We start from the raw sequence: 12268 nt of genomic DNA, 5'->3' as shown, positions 1-12268 counted from the left end.
ATTTTTGCAGTCACTATCAGGTGAGTGTTGGTGTGGGGCTTTTTGTGTCTCCTGCAACACTCCCCTGAATCTTTCGCGTTGATCGCAAATCAGTGTCAGATTTCAGGAGCAGATTTCCTCTTACCATCATCACAACTTCACTATGGTACTCAAGCTAATTTTCCCATTCCCTTAATACATCTAAACCAGTGAGTATTTCAGTGGTGGATTACAATTTGTCAGGCTGATGCCCTTACCCCCTACATGGTCTGTGCCTGCTGCAGATTTCAGAAATACGCTGGTTTGTATGCTGTGGTGCTGAGAAGCAGATTAATGGGAGAACCAGCTTCCTCGCTGCAAAAATTGCACCGTTTATGAGGGAGGGGTGGCAAGTGTGTGAGGCAGGGGCACTTGCATTGGCTGGCGAAGTGCAGGTGTTGAGATGTTGCAAAGTGTCTGAGAGAACTGTAGTATTTCCAGAGTAGGCTAAACAAAAACTTAATAGTTTTCTCTGGCAGGAGAGTTGAAGAGGGTGAGAATGGAGAAAGCTCCTCTGCGTGTGTCTGAAGTAAATCATAGAAACCATATGAGAGTTTTCTTTGGTGTGGAGAATCCCACTGGGACTAGGAAAGTCTGTTCTCATTTCTTAATCACAGGCCAGCGTAACTTTCTGAGTCAAGGGGTCCAAGGGTATTACTGGTGGACAGCACTTTAAAATCTCTTTAGGTGGTGAACAGAGATTTGGAACATGGTGTGCCGGCACCAGTGCTGAAGGTGTGTATGAGCAGAAGGCAGGAGCAGACTGAGCAGAATTTATAAAAAGCTAGGATAATGTTTAAAGGTTAAAAAGCAACAGCTTGGTAGGAAGTCATATGCAGGCAGCTTTCTGCAAGGATGAAATCAAATGCAAGCTTGGTGGGGAGGAAGAGTAGACATTACAAGCAGATGTAAATGTTCCCCTTTTCTCCTCACGTTCCCATCTGGAAACTCCTTGAAGGTAGTTAAGTAATGGCAGCTTTTACAAGCACTTTTGATAATCTTGAAGTGGACACAAAGCAAAGAGTGACCCAAAACTGAGCCACGTGTTTTGATTGTGTGTTTGAACAAGAAATCAAGAGGAAAAAATACAGTCATATACAGAGCAAGAAGTGTGTACAACATCCTTGTCCTTAAGAACAGCTATGACATTTTTATGTTGCGCTGATAATGCAAATGCAGCTGTATATGTTGCCATCTGTTGTTTTGCTTCAAGAGAAGATATCAAAAAATGTTCTCTAGTTTTGTTTGAGGTTGTACCGTAAATCTGAGTTGTGCCATGGAAACCAAAGGTTTGCCCAGCTGATGGTCAGTCTTATTCTAAGTTACAGATTGTGAGTGAAAATAATATGTACAGAATGTTAACTGTGAACGTGCTTTAAAAAAAACCTACAAACCAAAAGCCAAATCATGATGGCAAAGCGCACAGGCTTAAACTAGTACAGAGAAATCAGAAAATTAGGAGTGACTAGAGCAATTGGAGTCTGGAGCTGCAGTTTGAGAGGTCAGCGAGAGGTCCCTGCAGTAAAACATTTGAAAAAGATTAGATACTGCAAGGGGGAGAGATAGTTGAACCTATCCTATGTTAAGGGGTTTTCCCTTAATGATCTGTTGGGGGCCTCTCAACTCCTAAGATAACAGGAGAATAACCCACAATCTGTCCTCTTATCTTGCGTATGCTGACACTGAAGGGCTTCAGGCTAGCAGTCATCTAATTAAAACTAATATGCTGATATTTCCTGTGTTTTCTAGTCTTTGTGGGTTTCAGAAGAGAGGAAATTCCAAAATTTCAGAAAACTTTTTAGTTTGATTGACTCTTCAGCAGATGAGGAGGCTGTCTCCTGGGTGTATGTTGAGGACAGCACATTAATCATACCTATGTTCTCACTGTCACCAGCTGACTGCCAGCTAATTCAATTTGATGACAATGCCAACATCGCATTTATATATGTATTTCTAATTCATGCGCTCACAGAGGTCAAGACACCTTGTCTTGTCAAAACCTCAAACATCATGTGGGTCCAACAGCAGTCTTGAACATCTGTGTGTATGGAGTTGTTTTATTGTAGCAGTCAGGTGGCACTGTTAACGTGAAACAATTCTCTTGTCCTTGTAAATCTCATGACTTTTGTAGCTGTTATCACCAAAATAGCTGTGGTAGAATTTTAACCTTAAGGACGCGATTCGCTAGAACAGGGCAAACATCTCAGGTTTGAGCTTGTATCCTGTTACAGGAAGAAAAACTAGTATTAAAAGAACTAATACTTTTATTTAATTCTTTTTTTTTAATGAATTAAGGAAAAAAGGTTCTTCCCCCCGCCCCGCTTAATCTCCAGAATTGTGCACATAAGATAATATAGCAAATCTACTTTAAAATATAAAGTAGGGGGAGATTATTATTTTATGATGGGTTTCTGTTTGCCTCTAGATAAAGCAAACAGATTTGAGCATTATCTGTCTTGGGTTTTGATTCAAGATCAACTGACTGACATATCTTTCTGTGGATCAGCATGGCTGTTTGGGTGAACGAAGCAGGAGTACATACTCAGCTCTGCTTAGAAAGCCCATCTTCATGTTTGTTGCAAAACCTCTGAACTAGATGGATTTTGAAGTGTGGTGCTTGCTAACCGTTGGGCCCTTGAATGCAATACAACACACTTGATAAGCAACATTTTGCAGGTGCAGCATTATGCAATAAGCAAGAACAATGTTTTTACTTTGTAATGAAATAGAACTTACCTTGATTCATTCCTCCTATAAATGTTGCTATGGGGGTTTTTTTCTTCACTTGGAAAAAGGTGGTGTGGGTGTGCTGTGTATTCCCTGGTAAAAACTAGTTCTGTAACATATGATCTTTGTTGATACGAAGTGACTCCGTATTTATTCCTTTGGCCTGTGATTTGGTGGCAACTCCGAACAATTATCTTGTAGCAGTTTAAGAAATGTCTGCATTACATGCTATTTTCTTAGGTATTGGTGGATTAATCTCTCTTGCTTTCTTTCTCAGGTTGCCATTTTGGATGCAAAAAGAAGTATGAACATTGGGATATTTCTCAAACAATTCAAAAAGTAAGATTTGGTTTTTCCATGCAGCTACAGCAAGTTACATATGTGCAAAATTCTTTGTAGTTCTCATCAAATGTATTGTATATTGTGCTCGATTTCTTGTGTTCTGTACAGGTATGTCATAACTTTATAGTTATACAGAACTTTATAGTTCTGTACAGGTGTGTCATAAATAACTATTTCATAATTTGATTTCTGATATGTTTAGGTTTGACTGCCATTATGACTTAGCACCAAACATACAGAGTTTGCTACTGTTAACCAGTTGAAGTGAGTTTTCAGGTATAGTTAAGGGAAGCCTTTGTGTCATGTAATACTGCGTGAGAGCTGCTTTTCACTGCCTTCCTTTCTTTATGAAGAATTGATAGAAAGGGGTGAGGTGAGGAATTATTTTTTTTTAAAGAGCAAGCTGTTTCAATGCTATCTGTATTCACTGATAATGTTGCCCTTCAGTAAAGGCATCACTGAAAGTGGTGTTAGCACAGTGCTGCTGTGGACACTGATACATAACCTCGTTATAATTCCTTTGTGTGCCCAGGCGTGTTTTTTTTCAATTTGTGTAACTATTCACCCTGCAAGTGTTAGAAATGTGTGTGCTCAATTGTTTTTTCAAGGTCTGCTGAATCCATCATTGAAGATATTTATCATGGAAGAAGTGAGCCCTATGGTTCTGAACTGCTGCATGAATTTCTTAAATTATTACCAGAAGCAGAGGAGGTAAATAATGGTTTTACATGGAAAGTATTTTTTCGTAGAGTTCTACTGCCTGGGAGGCCAACATGAAGGTTTGTAGAAGAGGAATCCCAAATCCTTCCTGAGGCCAGGGGATAGGAAACCACTGAGTGCAAAGGGTTAATCTTCATTTGACATGCGTTTCTCTGATGTCCCTTATGATGTTCCTTTTGTTTTGTAAACATCTTAGCAAGACCTGGAACCCTCCTGTGTGCAGATAGCTCAGCTCTGGGGAGGGGGTGGTCAGAAAACTCAAAGTATATCCTAATGCAAACAAATGAAATTTCCCTTCTTTGGCACCTGCCTTATGCTTTCTCATTGCGGTGCCTGTGAGTTGAGTATTAGTAGCCCTGTGCTACTGTCTCTTCTGCCTTCTGGTTTGCTGCCTGCTTGGTGCATCTAGGGTCTGCCTGCTCCTGAGCCCAGGTCATAGGGTTCCAACGGGGCAGAAAGGCAGCTTTGCTGTGCAGCACCCGTAGAATCTGCTAACGTGACTTAGTGCTCCAGAGGAGACATGTTAGAAGGTACAGAATTACCAGCAGCACCTTCAGCAACGTCTCTGTGCTGACCATATGACCAGCATGCAAGTGCTGCTTGCTGCAGCCCCCGCCACCCCCCCACCCCCCGCCCAGTCCCAACCTTCAAGTCCATTCACATGATTAAAGAGGTGAAGCTTCATCGACTGACGTGGGAGCCCTGCTTAATGATGCACAGTTCCTCCTCTGCTCTTCTATTTGCACTGACCCATTTGTATGTACTTGAGAGAAATGTATACCACAAACTTGACAAAATTAGCATTAGAATTGCTTGGGTGCTCCACATCAAAGCCATGGCTGAAACCTGGGAAATTGGTAGTTAACATCCACATACAGCTGAACCTCCACTCCATGCTTTACCACTTCAAGGTCATGCTGTCAGAGCACTCGGTTTCCTCTGTGCAGCAGCAAATCTCAGACCCAGTCAACAGCAAAACACGTATTATTTTGCTGTCAAATATATAATCCTAAATTGGGCTGCTTTTGTGGGGAATCTTGTAAAACTCCGACATTATATTTTATTAATGTATTTTTTTAGAGTTGGGGGATATCAACAGGTTGAAATCTAATTAATTTGGGGAGGAAAAAAAAAGTTACTAGTTCTGGGAGCTCAGAACTGTTCCCCCTTCCCTCTTTGTTTGAATTTCAGTACGTGTTCCTGTATTTAAACAGAATTTATGTCCTTCCTCTGAAAGAGTCAGAGGAGAACAGTGAAGTACTAACTTAACAGAAAGTGATTTCTAGCTAATTTTTTGTATATTCAGCAAATTAAACTGAAAGAAAGGTTGTTTTTTTCTTCTGTTCCTCTTTCTGGTTTAGATCTTGGCTGTTACTTTACGACAAGTAGAGTGTCTTTCAAATACCATGCTCTTATGTGATACACACATTGTAATTCGGCTAGGATTTAACATAAGCTGTTGAATTTTGTCTGCGAGACTCGAGACTCGGCTAGATGCTTTAGATACCCAGTAGGTGCTGCTAAGAGTGAAAAGGTGTATTTATTTCCTAGCAGATGATTTGACAACAGGCCTGCCCCTCAAGACAGTGTGGCCAGAGCACTTAAGAAGTGCTTTTAAGGAGGTGCTTGAAAAATGAATAAAAGAGATTTTATGGTGCAGAGGTGTATCAGAAATTAAGGGGTATTAGATGTTTGATTTGTTGCTGTTCCCAAGGGAAGGCTGGAAAGAGGGTTGTTCCCAGTGTGCAGGTATTTGTATGTATTTATAAAGTTCCATGCTGCAGAGATCTCATTGCTCACCATCAGGAAAAGGAAAGACACCCTTTTCTTTTGTTATTCTCCCCATAATTGTTTAACTTCTTGGGAGTTTTCCCCGTAAGGGCTGGGGTGAGAGGGCAGGACAGGGAGAAGATCCTGAGTGTGAGGGACTGATACTTCTGCTGGTATGAATAAATGTTTCGGTGTCTTCATGTCCTCATGCTTCAAGGGTTCAAAGAATAAAGGGTTCAATAACTTATTTACTGCTGTGGCTCCTAAAATTTTAGTGAGTTGGTAAAAAATTCTATTCTGTCTAGGAACCTCAGAGCTTTTGTTGTTTGTCTTTCTCAGCATTTCCCCCCCCTATATGTTCATTGTTCTCCTTGTATGTCCCCTTTTTTGTTCACCTGTTGTCTGCCTCGTAGTCTAAATTTTCATCTCTTGGAATGGCGGGTCACCATTTGCGAAGGGGTAGCCAACAAAACTATACAGTCCCTCTCCACATGCAAATAATCCAAAATCACTAGAGGTATTAGGTGAAGTGGTGTTACTTGTCCTGCTGTTCCCTATTATGTTTAATAGTCCCTCATTTATTTTTGATCTGGGTGTTGTATCACGTGAGATAGCTTTGGCAAGGTGTCATCACACCTTGGCCTGTCCCTGCAGGATGTGGCACCCATCCTCAGCCAGGGTTCCCTGGGGTTACCTTTGGATACTTCCCCATCTCTTAAAGACCTGCTTTGTTGTTGTAAGGGTTGAGAATTAACCCTGAGCAGAGGCTTAAGCAGTCAGATACTAAAAGGTGAGTTGTTATCAGTGCTAACTGTCTTGGTGTAACCATGGGTGGGCTTCTGCAGTTCTTTTTTGTGTGCTCTTCAGCAGCTCAGGTATTTACAGTCACATTTCCTGGTAGCACAGTTGTCTTGCAGGTTGGAGTGAGAGCCAAGTACTCCCTGCCAGGCATGTGCTCCACCCCAGTAACTGTTTGAAGATACCTTCTACTTTTTCTTTTATACAGTACCATAAATTCTTAGTCTGTAAAAGTGAAAGGACGGAGAGAGGAACACCATTCCTGGTCGTAGCCGTAGAAGGGGCAACTCTGGACCGACAGTGTTTCTTCTTTTTTACCAACAACCTTTACAGTTTATCTATGTGAATAAACACTGGCTTTATACTCCAATCTTATCTTATCCAAAGTGTTGTGATATATAGTCACATTACCTGAATGTGCCCCTGGTCACCAGTTTGAGGTATGTGGCACATTTTACATCATTTCAGTCCATATTATCTCAGGCACCTGATGGATGTTCCAGCGTCTTTGAGATGGAACAGTTTTTTGGCAGTGCAGGCTAAGTACTCGGGCTAACACATACATTTGACATTTGTGGTCTTTAAAGTTATTCTTTCTTTTTTTCAGTATTGTAATGTGGCAACTCTGTTTATGTGCTGAAAAAGGTGTCAGTACTGGTAATTTTCTAGCTGTTTTCTGTGAAAAATTCCAATAGCTATGAAATCTGTTGGGATTTTTGTGTATAAATGGCAAATACTGTCTTGTTGCTGTACGTTTTTGTCAAACTGAGTATGACCGTTATTGAAATATTGGCACTGCTGTGAAGTCAAACTGAAAACTTTGGGGTATTTTCAAATGTTTAATGTGGAAAAGCTTGATAGATTCTCGAAGCTGGCAAACCTGGAGCTTGCTGCAAGTCCTACTCAGTGTTTTGTTCAGGTCTGCGTAGGTGGCACCAGCCTAGCCATCATACAGTGGTTAAAAAAAAAAACCAACCAAACAAAACCCAACCAAAAAAAGGTATAAAAATTCTCAACACGTTAATAAGTAAGATAAGATCACTGATTTTGTGTAAGCCTTGTTAGCAGTCCTGCTCTTTGTACCTTACTGTGGTTGGCAGTTTTGTAAGAGGAAGAAATGCCTATTTGGAATCTCTTGTGATTCATCCATTTTGCAGCTCCTGTTTTTTTCCAGGGAGCCTTTGTCTTGACTGAAGCAATGGCCTCCTCTGCTATATCACTTCTAAAAAAGATTCCTTTTCTTAATTCCTGGTTCCTAATGATATCCTGTCAGAATGGCTGACAGCTGTCATTTACTGTCATCCTGACAAAAGCAAAGGGGAAGCTTTCAGCTGCTTTTATGTGCATAACATTGCACTCTTCAGCAGGCCCAGACTGGTAAAAGTTGGGAGAGTCCAGTGTTTAATGAGCTAGAATAGCCAGAATTTGTACTTTAAATATATACAGAAGAGAGCGTATCGGCCTGCTAATCAGTTCACCCATACACACGCACGCCCAGGTTATCAACACGGTGTCTTAAATTCCTTTATAATGTCTCAAGCCTGTCCTTTGCTTGTATACTCTGTTTTAAAACCCTAGTCATCTGTCACCCGCTTTACTGGAGTGGTTCCTGTTGGCTCTACCCTTTTCAGACCATGTTTGTGTAGTTAACTGCCCCTTCTTTCCTCTGCCAGGGCTCTGTGTGGCTGACTGTCCTTCAGAGTTTTCATCTCCTGCTTCCTTTTCGCCCCTTACGATGGCTGCAGGTTTTTCTCCTTTTCATTTTATCATTTGCTGGTGGAGGTTTGCCACTGCCCAGCCATGTGCCCCGTGGTGCCTCCCCACCTAATACATCAGGTGCTTGCCCACGTGCCCTTGTAGCTGGATTCCACTGTGATGCCTTTTGGGGCTTTGGTATTTTTTAACTCTGTTTTTCTTTAGTTCCCTGAATGTTTGAAATGGTATGGAAATATTAAACAAAACCAAAAGAAACTCAGAGAAAATGTTTAGTCGTCTGGACTATTGCACTTGGCTTTACTTATTTATTTGTAACATGGGGAATATTTGATTTATTTGATTGGGATGTGGGGAAATAGTAGCAAGCATATTTGAGGTTGAGTGGTGTACTGATGTATACTCTTCAAAGATCTTGCATAGGAGTGCAACATACCTGGTCTATACCATAAAGCAGGATCCTACTAGTTGTAAATAAGTGCTACTAGTAGCTCAAAAATGACTGAAAACTTGAGTGGCAGGAATGCAGTAGCTTTCCTGTCTGCGAGGAATAAATGAGATACTCGCAATAGGCGTATCTACTCCAATTGTTCGCAAATCAAATCAAAGATCAGGCTTTCTCTGTTTCATAACTTTTTAAAATGAAGCAAATTACATATGTGAGAACCTTCTGTATCTAAAATCTGATTTAGTGTGCATGGGCATGCATGGACGGTGCAAATGCATATTCTATATACAAATATAATGAAAAATTAAATTAGTAGCTCTGCGTCAAATTTGAGTAGTACAGAACTGAGCATACAATGTGATTGTGCTCTCTTGCTGTATACGTGATGCTGCTGTATCTTGGTATATGGCTGCATGCTGTTGTGCAAAAGATTTTGTTGTGCTTGAAGAGAGGAGTTCAAGGCCAGAACTGATAGTTATGCATTGTGATTTTTAAAATAAACCACATTTTTTTAGCTCTTTTGTGTTGTCAGACTAATCATAAACCTATCTACTGTAACTGTTAACATGATTAATAGTGAACAGCGTTGTCAATCCCCATAGCTTCTTTGCAGTTCCTGGCTGCATTTGGTATTTGAATTTGACCCCCACTTTTAGGAGCCATCAGAGAATCTCAGGTCTCTTTGGGAAGACTTGGGACAATGTGGCTGCAGAGGGAAGAGGCCGATCCCGTGGGCTTTTGAGGAGCCTCCCTTGGAATGTGTAGGGGCAGCCGTCCCAAATGTGTTTCAGTCATTTTTAGCTTTGGGGTTCAGAAGGGGATCTTGTAGTTTATGGGTAGTGTCAATTAAGTCAAAGAACTTTTTTTTTTTTTTTTCCTGACTTATGGTGAGATAACTGGTCTTTCTCAATTATGACATTTGTAATAAAAAGGGAACACCAAATAAATGGTTGTCCTAACTTTACCTTAGCTATTCCCCAGACTATTTACTGTTTCAAGGCTAAGTTAACAGGATTTAGCCTCCTGTGTTGAAAACTTAGACACGTATGGGGAACCAGGCAGTGTTGTGCTGAATTCCGGGATGAAAAGGACCTTATAACTCTTTTCTGTTTCTGTTTTGTCTGTTCATGGAATGGGTCACTATCCTCCACCTTGCTTTCGTTTTTGACTTGTCAGGTGAGCTTGTTTGCTGCTTCTTGCCAGGGTTGGGCATCTAAGGCAAAGGCAGTGGAGGTTACGATGGCTGATGCGGGCTGGAAAAAGTGTAGGCAGGCGGTAAGCACATCTTCGTTTTAAGGCTGATTACAGAGACTTCCTTTTGGGTTGACTGCTGCCCAAAGCTTTTTGGGTTGTGATGTTCACACCCCGTCCTACCCATCAGAAGGCAGCCTCGCAAACGTCTTCTGTTGGGCACGTATAGGAAAGTTTCTCCCCTGGATGAATTCTAGGATTTAGTACTTCCTTGTACCACTCCAGGCGTTTTTCCTAATATGATCATGTAGAAGAAAGAGGATTTCATCCAGTGTCTGTAAAATTAACATTCTACATAACTACTTACTATCAAAAGTATATTCAAATATAGTACAGGTATCATGAGCAAGTTAATATTCCTGTGACTTTCTCAGGATCTCCTGTTCATTTTTTGTGCATTTAAATCTTAAAATTGCATCTTCCTATAAGCACCTGTGGTTTATATGATCTTGATTTTGGTGATTTGGGGTGGGTTTTTTGGTGGGCTACTTTTTTTTTTTTTTTTCCTCCCTCTCCCCCCACCCCAAACCTGATTGCCTGTATCCCTTTCAGACAAAATTTGATATTTGCAACATAGTAAAATGCGGTTGGAGAATTTTCAGGTTTTGTTGTTCAGGTTGCAGGCCGCTATTTTTTGGAAGCTAGGTTAAAGAACTCGTGCAAAGACTAAATAAAACTGAGATAATAGATGTCGCCCACTCCCCACTTCATGGTGCAGGAAAAGGTGTTATTTTGGTTTTCTTTCTTGCTCGTTTTAACACCTTAGAAGCATGAGGGAATGTCAAGTCTGGTCTTTCCTGTTTTTTGTTGGCAGACTTCTTGAATGACTCTGTGAATTAGGAGTTTTCTCAGGCCTCAAAAAAATGGGTATGCTGTTTATCTTTAGAAGGAGCTTTTGTCTGAGTGTCTTCAGTTAAATGGGGTGTGTGTTAGGAAATGGAGTTAGATAGCCTGAATAAAAATTGCTTCTCTTTCTTTGCTATAAGTTTTTGTTGGGAGGGTGGTTTAGTTTTTTTTTTCTTTTTAATTTGAAAAGGAAGATTTTTTTCCTATTCTGGGTTTAATATGTAATTTTTGTTTTCTCTCTCCTAATGTGCTCTTAACGTTTCTTTTTTTATCATTATTATGTGGAAAAAGAATGGGGATAAAGCAAGACAAAGCTGTTAAAAGAATCCTTTTCTTCTGCTAGTCCAGGATTTATTTTAAGTCCCTGATTTAACATAGCGTATGTTGTCTTCCACTACAAATCCACTACTTTTTTACTGTGAAAGCAGAAAAATAACTTCAGTGATTAATTTGGAGCCTGATGCTCTAAAAAAATCTGTGGATATCTTGCTAAATCATGACAATCTGATAACTGTTGATGCCCTGATGTAGCACGCCTCTCTCCAGGATAGCTTAATATGCTTTCTGAAACTGAAGACCATCTGTGTAAATGTGGTTGTGAATAGGTTTTAAGTGTAATGTTATAAAAAGGAAAGATGATGGGCTGGTGTGTAATTCAGTGGAAATTTAGAACTGATAACTGGGTGTGAACTTGTTGGTTGAATGAAGAAATAGTGTAATTGAGACTGAGCTCTGCTTTTGGATACAGTTCCTGTGTTGGAAGATGTGGAAGAAATTCCAGTTACACTTAAAACACATGTGTATGTATTTTCCAGTTCTTCTATATAAACAAATATAAGTATGTGGGCAGATCAGTGGCTTCCAGATCATGCAAATATATGGATTTTGGTGGAGCTGGGAAGGAAGATCAACAAAATTAAAGCAGTGATATTTCCTTTGCATGTAAATGGTGTTCTCAAAGTACTGAAAACAAGAGACTTACAATCTTGCATTTGATTTATCTTTAAAATATTTCAAATGAATGAAAAAAAAAATAATCAAAAATTCAAGAGCATGACATTTACCCCTCGAGAGTTTTAGAGAAAATGGTTGAAGCAAGTATCTGAAAAAAAACCCCATAACTTAAAAGCTTTGCTGCATTGTGCCAAAGAGATCTAGGCAGTCTGATGATGGAAATGCTGAACACAGTTAACTTTAAGCTACACCCGAGTGTATTATCACAGTTGTTGAAGAGTCGAGAATAATTTTTCAGATCATTACTCAAGCAGCTATTTCCTGGGCGAACAGCTAGAGATCAGCAAATGGACCAGTAGGGAAGAAAAGAGCCAGTTCTATGGAAACTGGAACCGCAGTGTCCTAAACATAGTGACGACAGCAATCGCTGAGCAGAAATCAAAATGACAAATGGGAAATCAGAAAACACTCAGCAGAAATCGGAATCCCCAGTCAGAACGGTGGCATCGTATTTTTTTTCTGCTGGACTTTGTAGCTAGGTTTTTGGGAGAAGAGTGATGTTACTGGGGTTTTTTTTGTAATTGGGTTGTGTGCAAATTACAGGAGCTTGGACAGTGAAACTGTTCAGTCACTGAGTGGACTTTTTAATACTTCCTGTTAAATTTACTGGTTTTCAAGGTC

At 40.3% G+C, this 12268-nt stretch overlaps 1 protein-coding gene across 1 annotated transcript in view; it reads left to right on the top strand.

Moving 5' to 3' along the window:
- Positions 1–12268, top strand: part of FHDC1 (FH2 domain containing 1) — a 37172-nt gene that overhangs the window by 9081 nt on the left and 15823 nt on the right. Inside the window, exons 3-4 of the mRNA XM_056326655.1 lie at positions 3023–3084; positions 3696–3798. Of these exons, the coding sequence (XP_056182630.1) occupies positions 3023–3084; positions 3696–3798 (165 nt within the window). The remainder of the gene's footprint in view (positions 1–3022; positions 3085–3695; positions 3799–12268) is intronic.

Source organism: Falco biarmicus, chromosome 1 (genome assembly GCF_023638135.1).
Source record: "Falco biarmicus isolate bFalBia1 chromosome 1, bFalBia1.pri, whole genome shotgun sequence".
Taxonomy (NCBI): domain Eukaryota; kingdom Metazoa; phylum Chordata; class Aves; order Falconiformes; family Falconidae; genus Falco; species Falco biarmicus.
The sequence above is the reverse complement of the archived record's forward strand: the minus strand, read 5'-3'. Positions and strand labels throughout refer to the sequence as shown.